The sequence below is a fragment of the Aquarana catesbeiana genome, linkage group LG01 (genome assembly GCF_042186555.1).
Source record: "Aquarana catesbeiana isolate 2022-GZ linkage group LG01, ASM4218655v1, whole genome shotgun sequence".
NCBI classification, from domain to species: Eukaryota; Metazoa; Chordata; class Amphibia; order Anura; family Ranidae; genus Aquarana; species Aquarana catesbeiana.
Window position 1 is genome coordinate 62,213,728 of NC_133324.1, and position 13,909 is coordinate 62,227,636.

The 13,909-nt window shown below is 43.6% G+C and overlaps 1 protein-coding gene across 2 annotated transcripts in view; it reads left to right on the forward strand.

Annotated features, from left to right (window-relative positions):
* Positions 1-9,583, forward strand: part of SMAD2 (SMAD family member 2) — a 109,179-nt gene extending 99,596 nt beyond the window's left edge. For both annotated transcript variants that reach the window (XM_073619352.1, XM_073619342.1), the window contains 3 exons: positions 1,947-2,084; positions 5,428-5,572; positions 7,824-9,583. In XM_073619352.1, the coding sequence (XP_073475453.1) occupies positions 1,947-2,084; positions 5,428-5,572; positions 7,824-7,947 (407 nt within the window). In that variant the 3' untranslated portion in view covers positions 7,948-9,583. The remainder of the gene's footprint in view (positions 1-1,946; positions 2,085-5,427; positions 5,573-7,823) is intronic.
* Positions 9,584-13,909: the final 4,326 nt, after the last annotated feature.

Below are 13,909 nucleotides of genomic sequence, written 5' to 3' on the forward strand. Positions count from 1 at the left end.
CACCCTTCCTGCTCACTCTCCTTTGTTGTCACTGCAGAGTGTGCACCCTTCCTGCTCACTCTCCTTTGTTGTCACTGCAGTGTGTGCATCCTTCCTGCTCACTCTCCTCTGCTGTCACTGCAGCTTGCACACCCTTCCTGCTCCCTGTGGTGTCACTGCAGTGTGTGCACCCTTCCTGCTCCCTGTGGTGTCACTGCAGTGTGTGCACCCTTCCTGCTCAACTCTCCTGTGCTGTCACTGCAGCTTGCACACCCTTCCTGCTCCCTGTGTTGTCACTGCAGTGTGTGCACCCTTCCTGCTCACTCTCCTGTGTTGTCACTGCTGTGTGGGCATCCTTCCTGCTCACTCTCCTGTGATGTCACTGCTGCGTGTGCACCCTTCCTGCTCACTGTGCTGTCACTGCAGCGTGCGCACCCTTCCTGCTCACTGTGCTGTCACTGCAGCGTGCGCACCCTTCCTGCTCACTGTGCTGTCACTGCAGTGTGCGCACCCTTCCTGCTCACTGTGCTGTCACTGCAGTGTGCGCACCCTTCCTGCTCACTGTGCTGTCACTGCAGCTTGCGCACCCTTCCTGCTCACTGTGCTGTCACTGCATTGTGTGCACCCTTCCTGCTCACTGTGCTGTCACTGCATTGTGTGCACCCTTCCTGCTCACTGTGCTGTCACTGCATTGTGTTCACCCTTCCTGCTCACTCCTGTGCTGTCACTGCAGCGTGCGCACCCTTCCTGCTCACTCCTGTGCTGTCACTGCAGCGTGCGCACCCTTCCTGCTCCCTGTGCTGTCACTGCAGCGTGCGCACCCTTCCTGCTCCCTGTGCTGTCACTGCAGCGTGCGCACCCTTCCTGCTCCCTGTGCTGTCACTGCAGCGTGCGCACCCTTCCTGCTCCCTGTGCTGTCACTGCAGCGTGCGCACCCTTCCTGCTCACTGTGCTGTCACTGCAGCGTGCGCACCCTTCCTGCTCACTGTGCTGTCACTGCAGCGTGCGCACCCTTCCTGCTCACTGTGCTGTCACTGCAGTGTGCGCACCCTTCCTGCTCACTGTGCTGTCACTGCAGCTTGCGCACCCTTCCTGCTCACTGTGCTGTCACTGCATTGTGTGCACCCTTCCTGCTCACTGTGCTGTCACTGCATTGTGTGCACCCTTCCTGCTCACTGTGCTGTCACTGCATTGTGTTCACCCTTCCTGCTCACTCCTGTGCTGTCACTGCAGCGTGCGCACCCTTCCTGCTCACTCCTGTGCTGTCACTGCAGCGTGCGCACCCTTCCTGCTCACTCCTGTGCTGTCACTGCAGCGTGCGCACCCTTCCTGCTCCCTGTGCTGTCACTGCAGCGTGCGCACCCTTCCTGCTCCCTGTGCTGTCACTGCAGCGTGCGCACCCTTCCTGCTCCCTGTGCTGTCACTGCAGCGTGCGCACCCTTCCTGCTCCCTGTGCTGTCACTGCAGCGTGCGCACCCTTCCTGCTCCCTGTGGTGTCACTGCAGCGTTCGCACCCTTCCTGCTCCCTGTGGTGTCACTGCAGCGTGTGCACCCTTCCTGCTCACTGTGCTGTCACTGCAGTGATGTGGGAGAATGATGGGAGCAGCAGCTGGGGACAACGCAGAGAGGGATTCAACACTCCAGAAAATGTCAGAACCCTAGAAACCATTTGTCGGTTATAGGAAAAATAGGTTGTTACAAAGAAGATATTGGCAAACATGTGAGTACAGATCATACATTACTACTTCATGTTTTTAAAGGATATGTTTATGGTTACAGGGTCTCATTAAATTAATAATAATAATAAAAAAAAAAAGTAAATCTTTTTTAATAGAGGGTTCACACATGGCACAGGTTTTGCAGAGCTTTCATAATTTTTTTTAAAGAGCACAGCAGTAGCTTTTTTCCTTTTCTCCTTTCTTTTTAACCTAAAACTAAAGTGCGAAAATTGTGTTGTGTTCATGCAGGAAGAGGAGTCCGGTTGTATTACATTGGGGGAGAAGTGTTTGCAGAGTGCCTCAGTGATAGTGCTATTTTTGTCCAGAGTCCAAACTGTAATCAGCGGTATGGATGGCATCCAGCGACCGTGTGTAAGATTCCTCCAGGTGAGCTTTATCCTGCTGAATCTGCTCATGTTTTTTTTTACATTTTTTTTTTTTTTTTTTTTTTTTTTTATTTCATAGGATATTCCATTAGTGTTCTCTAAGTATTGCTTGATCATGTTAGAATTCTTCCATCCATGTATAGTTAGCCCTCAACATGATTTTTCTACAGTAGCTGAGGATACAAATGTCCTGCTTTTAAGGAATAGCAGGTGACAGCTTGTACGTTTTTTAAGCTCTCAATCCTGGCTGTCACTGACGTCCTCAATAATGAGTGGCTCCCAATAAAAGTGCACCGATTGGAAATTTGGGAGCCGAAACCGAAAATGTAGGATGCACTTTGCCAAAAACTAAAAATAACAGTTTTAAAAAAAAATAGTTTTTTTTTTTATATAGAATTGAATTTATATTCGACTTTTAATTATTATCATGAATTTTAAATGAATATGAATTTGTCGGCCATTATTGGCACCTTTTATAGCGCAAGAAAAGCTCAAGAAAAATGCATCCTTTTTAAATTCTGTTTTAATTCACACTCGTCATTGGGGTGTTTTAAATTTTGCTTGCTACATTTTAGGTCAGTTAAAAAAAAAAAAAAAACGCACCTCCCTGTTAAAATACATTGAGAAAGCAACAGTAACGCACCTGTGTAAAGTTTTTTTATGTGGTTTTTGAGTCGCATGACCTATGAAAAACTCAACATAAGAACAGTAAAATTGCAGCAAAATCGTGGTAAAATCGATGCAAAATCACGTGCATTTTTGGTGCCATTATCGACACCTTTTTCTCTTATCGGCATAATGTGATAACACCGTTTTCGGACGATATTTCGACGCATCTCTAGTTCATCATGCGATTACTGTCAGTTATGATCTGATCACATGCAGGCTTAAAGTGTTACTAAACCCCAGACCCTGCATTCACTATATCTGGTCTCCCACAGTACACAGAACATAGAAATGCAATAGTTTTAGTAAATATAAACTGCTAAATACCTTTCCTCGTCAGCAGTATATAGCAGTCTTGTGACTTCTATCAGTGTCTGGTTAAAGCTTGTGGGAGGAGTTTTCATTCTCCCTCAGACTGTCTTATCAGGTTGTCTCGACAGTGCTTATTGGCCCTGTGCTAATCACATGCACCTTCCCAAGAAAAAAAAAACTCTAGCTATACACACAAAACTGAGCATGTGCAGCTTGTCCCCCTAGCCTCTGTTCTATCAGGAGATATATTGGGGACTGTGGAAGAAGAGAAGGATCAGAGAAGACCGGGTCAAACTGCCTCTTTACACAATGTAGAGGATGAACCCTTTAGGTTCAAAGCAAGTATAACAAGCATGCTTTACTGCATATATAGACTGATATTTACGGTTGTGGGTTTAGTAACACTTTAAGTCTTCATTGACAAAATAGGCCTTCCCCCTCACAGGTGGCAGTGTTCTTGTGTTTATTACTGTAACTGTCAAATAACATTACAGTATTAAAACAAGCTGAGCAGGTTTTTTTGTTTTTAAAGTGCACTCGTCCTCCTGTCATGTACAAAGCAAAAAGACTTCTGAAGCTGCTGGTTGTCTGGCTTCAGTATTTCTAAGAGACAGACCCAAAACAAGCAATGCAGCCAGTGAAAATTGAGAGTCTTGTTTCATTATCTCTCTATTTTTCTAGGTCTGTGACTCAATTTAAATCATCAGCATGACCATTGAGCAGCATTTGAAAAAGGGGTTGGCGGCAATGGCAGCCTTCATATTTCGTACATTTTCAGGGTTACTCAGCTCTCTCCTAGCCGAATCCTATGGAACCCTTTTGGTTGCTGCATTTTTAATTTGTTGTGTCTTTTTTTTTTTTTTTATGCATTTTATTTGCAGTGCCATTAATCTCTCTGTCGGACCCCCTTGCTGGAAACTAAACGAAAAATGCAGAAGGCGTGGTTTTTTTTTTTTTTGGCAACCCCAGCACTGTAAAATCTTTTTAGTGCTCTTTGTTTATGGAGGGGGCTGGGGAGTTGTGTATCCTGTTCCATGCTTGCAGATGATCAAATCTAGTTTACAACTGATAATGAGAACATTGTTTGTCCTAACAAAGGGTTAGAAGTTAGGCTTCTTGCATTGTCTGTTAATGAGCGAAGACTCAACCTGTCCTTAGGACAGACTCACTCTGACATTGTTCGGAAATGCGTGCAGTCCTTCATGAGGCCCTCAGAGAAACCTTTAAAAGGTAAAACTTTGTGATATTTAAGGGTTTGTAAAGTCAGAAGGTTTTTTATCTTAATGCATTCTATGTATTACGATAAAAAAAAAAAAAAACCTGTGTGCAGCGGCCACCTAATACTTACCTGAACTCCATCTCTGTCCAGCAATATCCATGAGTGTCCCGGTCATCCAAGACTCTCCCTCCTGATTGGCTGAGACACAGCAACGGCACCATTGGCTCCCGCTGCTGTCAGCCAAAGTCATTCGGCCAACCAGGAGAGAAAGGGGGCAGGCCGGGCTGCAGCTCCATGTCTGAATGCACACAGGGAGCTGTGACTCGGCTTGGGTGCCCCTATAGCAAGCTGCTTGCTGTGGGGGCACTCAACAGGAGGGAGGGGCCAGGAGCACACAAGAGGTACCCTAGAAGAGGAGGATCCGGGTTGCTCTGTGCAAATCCACTGCAACAGAGCAGGTAAGTATAACAGGTTTGTTATTTTTATAGAAAAAAACACAAGAATTTACAATGCCTTTAAATGCAAGTTGTTGTTTTGGTTTTTTTTGCTTTTTGTTTTAAAATAACAAACCTGTTATACTTACCTGCTCTGTGTAATGGTTTTGCACAGAGCAGCCCGATCCTCCTCTTCTTGGGTCCCCTGCCGGTGCTCTTGGCCCCTTCCTCCTGCCAAGTGCCCCCCCAGTGCAAACCGCTTGCTGTGGGGCCACCCGAGCAGCCTCGCCGCCGAGCTGCTGCTCTGTGTGCCTTTTCAGACACAGCTCACTGGCTGTGTTGGACATCAGAGGGAGCCAATGGCTCCCATTGCTGTCTCAGTCTTTGAGGGGGGGAGCCGAGGCTGTCGTGGACATCGCTAGATTGAAAGGGGGCTCAGAGAAGTATTGGGGTGCCTGCTGCACACAAAAAAGGTTTTTGTTTTTTTTTACCTTCATGGATAGAATCCATGAAGGTAAAAAACCTTGAGCCTTTAGTTTTTTTTTGTTTTTTTTTGTATGCTGTGTGAATAGGAACACATAACAAGCATATTGTCGGGATTTGTCAAATTTTACTGCAAAAGTGGATATACACTTTAACACTATTTGTTAATTTTGTAATCATTATGTCATACTTGCTTTGAACATGTGTTTTTTTATTTTTTCTATTGGCAGGCTGTAACCTGAAGATCTTCAATAACCAAGAGTTTGCTGCGCTCCTTGCTCAGTCAGTGAACCAGGGATTTGAAGCAGTTTACCAATTAACCAGAATGTGCACTATCAGAATGAGCTTTGTCAAAGGCTGGGGTGCCGAATACAGGTACTCATCACTTGTATGGCGCCTCCCCCCCCCCCCCCCTTTTTTTTTTTTTTTTTTTTTTGTATTTTTTGTTTTTTACTTCTCCCTCGCTCCACTTTTTTTTTTTTTTTCCCTCTTTTGCCCTTTCTCCCACCCTCCCTTTTTATGACCATACAATTTTAAATGTTAAACACAAAGGTTCACATTGAAGCCCTTTGCAGATACTGTAGATTTTTGCTGGAGGCAAAATCAAAAATCCCAGCTGCCAGTCTTACCCCTATAGTAATGAAAGTGTTGCATCTTGACCTAGTGTAGTGTCAGATTGCAGGACAGAAATAAGCAAGACTACCATTGCCAGTGGTTAGTTGCTTGTACATGCTTAAAGCGATGTAAGAGCGACATTTTTCTTCCATTCATTGATGAACACAGCTCTCTTCATATCCATGACTGATGGGGTTTTATAGTGCCACCTAGCAGGAGTAGGACACTAGGTAGGAAAAGAGCCTGGCACCTCCTATGGGCAGTCCTCTCTGCATAAAACCCCCTCTCACTGCATAAGCCACCGGTTCTTCTGCCTAGTGTTTAGGCGTAAGGGCTGAGTTTCCTGCTGGAACCTTTAGTTCTATAGCTTTTTTCCTGTTCTTTTTCTTTCCATTTTTCCTGAGACTTTTCCTGCAGAGATCTTCAATCAACAGCTGGCCTGGATAATCTAGATCATGTGGTCACCCCAGTCTGGCCAGCGAGCATGCGCAGACCTTTAGCTAAGTGCTGGATCAGCCGTGATGGTGGCCAGCGAGTTAAATGTCTCATGGGGACACGCATGACCAGGCGCCTATAGTTCATGTCAGTGTTACCCAGATCGCCAGCACCCCCCCCCCCCCCCACTTTGGTGGAGAAGAGCATCTGTCACGGGAGCCTTACCTGCACACTCCACTGGATCAGTAAGTAGAACTGCCCCCTCCCCTTCCTCCTGGAATGCGACCTGGCCGCCCCCCCTCAGACTTTGATAGCTGCATGCTCTAACCCCCCCCCCCCCCACATATGGGTCTCGCTGGCCTGCAGTTTTGCCTCCCTGAACTTGACGACCCTGGGTTGCCTTGTGGTTGGTGTGGAATACCTGGCAGTGAGATGCGGGGCTAGTCCCAGTGACCCGGGTGGGCGCCCCATCCGTGGACTGGGGAAGTCCTGGGCTGCTCCTTTGCTGGTCGTGGCGCTCCTGTAGCAAGCTTGGTGTAGAATCCATGTGCTGGGCTCTCTCCCGCAAGTTTAGGGCTGAGCTGCGGTCTACTTGTCCCTCTCGTTTTCTGAAGAGTGGGTCCGCTATCTTGTGACATCCTATTTACAAGGCCAGATTTCTTTCCGCTTCACCAGCGACGGTCTTTTCCTCCCAATCTTCGCCTCTCGCTTCAGCGCCTTCTGGCTCTGTATGAAGGGTCGCAAGCCCTGCTGCATCAGGGGGCTTGTTGGTACCAGTATCAGAACCGACATTTTTCTGGAGTTTTTCCTCCCAACCTATTCCTGGATCCCAAGAAGGACAGGGTTTTGCCCGAGCCAGGACCTTTAAGGCCTCGAACACCCTTGTGCAGGTTCAAAAGTTGGAATTTACTTGCCAGTGGTGGACGTAGGTGGCGCTATAAAACGGTCATGAATATGAACAGAAGAGAGCTGTGTCCGTAAGCAAACTCAGAGAAAGGGATTTTATGGGGAGTAACAAAAAAATTATTGCTACCTTGCCACAGTTAAGTGGCTTGCGTAATTCAGTGAAGCTACGAGCTATGCCGTAAAGGCTCAGCCAAGATGGACAGGTTGAGAATTCTGACAAAATGTGATCCACTGGACAAGGAAATGGCAATCCACTCCAGTATTCTTGCCAAGAAAATCTCATGAACATGAAGTTACATGGTCCATGAGGTCATGAAGAGTCAGACACGACTAAATGACTCAACAACAACAAAAGAAAATCTAGTTTTCTGCTGATAGCTTACCTCCCTGCTTACCCTCATTGGGTAAGCTCTGGTGTTTGAACTTACTTGGGTGAATGACTCCCACATTATGTGACTGTGTCCAGGTCTGGCAATTGGCCTTTCGGATTAGAGCAATGTCACATATAGGTGGTGGGCACAGTCACTGCTCTGAATGGGAAAACTGACAGGGTCTTTTTAGCAGGTAAAGTTGGTTGGTGTGTTTTAAGATTATCATGTTTTGTCACTTTTTATAGCACTGACATCTCAAATGTTCTCCCATTTCTAAGCATCTCTCTCCTGTCTTTCAGGCGGCAGACAGTCACAAGCACTCCTTGTTGGATTGAGCTTCACCTGAACGGACCTTTACAATGGCTGGACAAAGTGTTGACTCAAATGGGCTCTCCCTCAGTCCGCTGCTCCAGCATGTCCTAATGGAGCTTCTTTTTTTTTTTTTTTTTTTTTTTTTTTCAAATTTTTTTTTTTTTTTTTTTTTTTTTTAAACCCCCTTGTACGACATGTGGGTTCAATACAAAGTCTTGGCAACAGACTTAATTCAGCTCGTCTGTCCATAGTATTTGTGTGTGGTCCCCATGAACTGTTTACAAATCCAGAAAAAGAAAAAAAAAATACTGAGAAACAGCACTTGAGATCCCATCAGCTTAAAGCACCTTGTTGGATAACATTTTCTGATACGATAGAGGAAAGTGCAGTGTGAAGTCACTCCTTACTTTGGGAAGGGATGTTTTAAAGGACATTTAACGTATTATTGGGCATATATCGGAGTGTCCAAATGGTTTAACAATAACATGAGCGGCCCTCTTATGCGTCATGTATAATTACTACATTTTTGCTGTTATACATTTTTAGATCCCGATTAGGGTGTGTCTGCTTTTATTTTAGTCCCTCCACCCCAAAACCATTTTTTTGCCATTATTATTACCCTTAGCATATTTGTATTTTCTTTTTTTGCCTATTTTATAAGTTGACTTAATAACAATGCATGCTTGCTCACCTTCCCGTACTTTTTTTCTTAGCAGCCGAAGAACTAGCCATGCCATATTTTTTTGTCTTTCTCTTGGTGGCTATGTTTTAAAGAAGTCATTCCCCCCCCCCCACCCTTTTTTTTTAATAACAGAATTATGCACTTGCAAGATTACATCTCCGGAGACAGTAGCCAATTCAACTTTTTTGTTCATGATGACAAAATCATTTGAGATTCTAGAATAATAAAGTGTTTGAAGGTTTTTTTTTAATTTTAAGTGCATGTTATTGTGGACCCTTGGACACTACATTTTGCACCCTATTAAAGTATCTTTCCGGTTGTCTGCCTTTTAGGGACAGGTTGGGTCAATGATTGTGTAGACAAGGGTACTCTGACTTTAAAGTGTACATCTTACTAACAAACTCATTCTTTAGCTGTCTGTCCTTTTTATAAACGTGAGAGTGGCAGGATTGCCTTTCATCTCTCTTTCTTCCTCTCTCTCTCTCTCTCTCTCGCTGTCTCTCCCTCCACCCTGGGCTGCATTGACTACATTAGTATTGTACTTTGTAAGTACAGCTAGTGACCTTTGTTGGCTTTCAGAACAAACTTTGTGGCCAGTGTTAGGTTTAATAATCACTAGGCTAAGTTGCGGAAAGTGATTACGCGTCTGTATAGCGTATCATTACCCCCTCCTCCTCCTGCCGCTGGCCATGTTGGAGGAGTTTCTGCTACTGGGACAGGCAAGAAAAATATTCCACTCGCCCAATTGCGCCTGCCAACCTATGATTTTCGAAGGGTTCCTGAAAACATGCCCTGCTGTGGGTTCATTGAAGATCTGGAGTTGAAGATGCCTGCTGTAGTACCTAGATGCAATTCCGAGACTGTTTAATGGTAAGCAGAAAGCCAAACCGTAAAAAAAAAAAAAAAAAAACAGAAAAAAAACGTAATTGGCAAAAGCATTTAACATTTGTGAACTAGTTTTACCAGTAGATCGTTGTATTGGTAGAACTTGTGAACTTGACATAAGCTTTGTGCGTGTTGCATTTGCCGAATATGTGAATACACTAATAAAAGGTTTAATTCTCACTTTGGTGGTGTGATTTTCTAAGTCCTGGGTATGGTTGAAGCTCACCATTGTGGGTTTGTATGTACTGCTTGTACGATTATACATGAAACTACAGTTTTTTGTTGTTAGCTAGTTGTGTACTTTGGGCCTGCTACCTTTTCGCCTGCATATGTCAATCAAAGTAATCTTTAAGGCCGGATTCACACCTATGCATTTTTACAAGAATAGGCAACATTGGGAGGGGGGGGGATTCTTTTATATTAGTTTGTAAAGATCGTTGCATTATACCAGAATCTGCAGTAATGCAAACATTTTTTTTTTTTTTTAATCTACCAACAATGATTTAAAGTGATACTAAACACACACTGTTTAATTTACATTGTCCCTTCTATTTCTGTACGGTGGATATAAAAAGTCTATGCACCCCTGTTAAAATGTCAGGTTTCTTTGATGTAAATAAAATGAGACAAAGATGAATAATTTCAGAACTTTTTCCACCTTTTAATGTGACCTATAAACTGTACAACTCAGTTGAACAACAAACTGAAATCTTTTAGGTGGAGGGAAATAAAAATAAAATAAGATGGTTGCATAAGTGTGCACACCCTTCAACTAATACTTTGTTTTGAAGCACCTTTTGATGTTATTACTACAGCACTGTCTTTTTGGGTATGAGTCTATCAGCATGGCACATCTGGACTAGGCAATATTTGCCCGCTCTTCTTTGAAAAACACTCCAAATCTGTCAGATTGCGAGGGCATCTCCTGTGCACAACCCTCTTCAGATCACCCCACAGATTTTCAATCGGATTCAGATCTGGGCTCTGGCTGGGCTATTCCAAAACTTTAATCATCTTCTGGTGAAGCCATTCCTTTGTTGATTGGGATGTATGCTTTGGGTCGTTGTCATGCTGAAAGATGAAGTTCCTCTTCATTTTCATGTTCAGCTTTCTAGCAGAAGGTTTTGTGCCAATATTGACTGGAACTATTGATTTGTAACTGTTCATAATTCCCTCTACCTTGACTAAGGCCCCTGTTCCAGCTGAAGAAAAACAGGTTTGGTGTTCTTTTGGTGATGAGCAGTGTTGTTTTTGCTCCAAACATATCTTATGGAATTATGGCCAAAAAGTTCAACCTTGGTTTCATCAAACCCGAACACATTTTCCCACATGCTTTTGGGAGACTTCAGATGTGTTTTTGCAATATTTAGCTGGGCTTGGATGTTTTTCTTCGTAAGAAAGGGCTTCCATCTTGTCACTCTACCCCATAGCCCAGATATATGAAGAATACAGGAGATTGTTGTCACATGTACCACACAGCCAGTACTTGCCAGGTATTCCTGCAGCTCCTTTAATGTTGCTGTAGGCCTCTTGGCAGCCTCCCTGACCAGTTTTCTTCTCGTCTTTTCATCAATTTTGGAGGGACATCCAGTTCTTGGTAATGTCACTGTGCCTAATTTTCTCCACTTGAAGACTTTCTTCACTGTGTTCCATGGTATATCTAATGCCTTGGAAATTCTTTTGTACCCTTCTCCTGACTGATACCTTTTAACAATGAGATCCCTCTGAAGCTCTCTACAGATCATAGCTTTTGCTGTAAGATGTGACTAAGAAAATGTCAGGAAAAACCTGCTAAAACAGTTGAACTTTATTTGGAGTTAATCAGAGGCAATTTAAATGATGGCAGGTGTGTACTGACTCCTATTTAACAGGAGTTTGAATGTGATTGCTTAACCGCTTGCCATCCGGAGGACGTCATATGACGTCCTCGACTTTCAGGGCTTATATCTGAATGATGTCTGAGGCTACAGACATCATTCAGATACCGGCATTTTCAGCCGGCGATTCCGTACACCATAAGAACAATCATAGCGGCTGTTCCGCTGCTTGATCGTTCTTACGGGCGGCGGGAGGGGACGTCCGCCGCCCTCCGGTGCTACTACCGACTCACCTCAGCGATCGGTGAGTCGGACAGCGGATCCGCCGGCGCCGGATGTTCACCATAGAGATTTCCGGCGGACCAGATGGTCGCCGGAGTCTCTATGATCGTTCGGAGGCCGGGCGCGATGTTAATTCAAAAAACGGCGCCGCTTCGGCTGTGAAGCGGCGATCGTTTTATTTATTTTTTTTATTTTAGGCTTCCCAGCCTAGAGGTGAGATGAGGGGTCTTATTGACCCCATATCTCACTGTAAAGAGGACTGATTGTGTCATATTCCTATTACAAGGGATGTTTACATTCCTTGTAATAGGAATAAAAGTGATCAAAAAAAAAATTTTTTTTTTAAAGTGTAAAAATAAAAATTTTTAAGTAAAATTAACAATAAAAAAAAAAAAAAAGTGCCCCTGTCCCCGTGAGCTCGTACGCAGAAGCGAACGCATACGTAAGTCCCGCCCACATATGAAAACGGTGTTCAAACCACACATGTGAGGTATCGCCGCGAACGTTGGAGCGAGAGCAATAATTTTGGCCCTAGACCTCCTCTGTAACTCAAAACATGTAACCAGTAAAAAATTTTAAAGCGTCGCCTATGGGGATTTTTAAGTACCAAAGTTTGGCGCCATTCCACGAGCGTGTGCAATTTTTAAGCGTGACATGTTAGGTATCTATTTACTCGGCGTAACTTCATCTTTCACACAATGCAAAAAAATTTGGCTAACTTTGCTGTTTTGTTTTTTTTTAAAGCATGAAACTGTTTTTTTTTCAAAAAAAACGCGTTTGAAAAATTGCTGCGCAAATACTGTGCAAGATAAAAACTTGCAATGACTGCCATTGTATTCTCTAGGGTCTCTGCTAAAAAAACATATATAATGTTTGGGGGTTCTATGTAATTTTATAGCAAAGAAATGATGATTTTTGACATGTAGGAGCGAAGTGTCAGAAATGGCCTGGATGCAAAGTGGTTAATTCTGAGCACGGCTACATCCCCAGTTATGAGAGGGTGTGCACACTTATGCAACCACATTATTTTAGTTTATTATTTTTACTTCCCCTCCCTAAAATATTTCAGTTTGTTTTTCAATTGAGTTGTACAGTTTATAGGTCACATTAAAGACATTAAAGGTGGAAAAAGTTCTGAAATGATATATCTTTGTCTTTTGTTTTTTTTTTGTTTTTTTACATCACAGAAACCTGACATTTTAACAAGGGGTGTGTAGACTTTTTATACCCACTGTATATGGATGATGGCACTGTAATTATTTTAATAATAAAAAAAAAAAACCTTGTAGTACCTTTTTCCTAATCGATATACAGCTGTCACATGACTTAGCTCTTTCCCAGCCTGTCTGCAGGGAAACATAAGCAGAAGGAGCGTTTAGTCCTCTGCTGCTGGTCACATGTCCCAAAAAAATGCCCATTGGAATACATAGTAAAAATTTAATAATAAATATCCATAAACTATTTTAAATTGTCATACAAATATATATTTTTTAATAACATGGCGTGGACGGATTTCTGCTAGTCACAGGCTGTGTAACGCCCTCCCACGTGTGTCTTAGAATAACAGGGAGGTGAAGCCTTCATTAATCTACATGTACTGTGCCTTGCAAAATTATTCACCCCCTTGGCATTTTTCATGTTTTATATGTTCTTTTTTTCTTTTTTTTTTTTTTTTTATTGTGAAGCAAACAAATAGGACAAAACAGAAAAAGTCAATGTGCATAACTATTCACCCCCCTAAAGTCAATACTTTGTAGAGCCACCTTTTGGGGCTATAACAGCTCTAAGTCACTTTTGGATAAGTCTCTATGAAATTGCCACATCTTAACACTGGGGTTTTTGCCCATTCCTCCGTGCAAAACTGCTCCAGCTCCTTCAAGGTGGATGGTTTGCGCTTGTGAACAGCAATCTTTAAGGCTGGATTCACACCTATGCATTTTTAGTGCTCTTTGCAGATTGGCACTACAGAGCGTGTTCCATAGGAAACCATGTTAAATGGACTGTAGGCCAAATCTGCAAAAAAGCACTAAAAATGCATTTAGTGTGAATCCAGCCTAAGTCTGACCACAGATTTTCTATTGGATTGAGGTCTGGGCTTTGACTAGGCCATTCCAACACATTTACATGTTTTCCTTAAACCACTCAAGTGATGCTTTAGCAGTGTGTTTGGGGTGATTGTCCTGCTGGAAGGTGAACCTCCGTCCTAGCCTCAAATCACACAGAGTGGTACAGGTTTCGCTCAAGAATATACCTGTATTTAGCACCATCCATCTTTCCCTCAACTCTGACCAGTTTCCCAGTCCCGGCTGCTGAAAAACATCCCCACAGCATGATGCTGCCACCATGTTTCACTGTGGGGATGGTGTTCTTTGGGTGATGTGATGTGTTGGGTTTGTGCCAGACATAG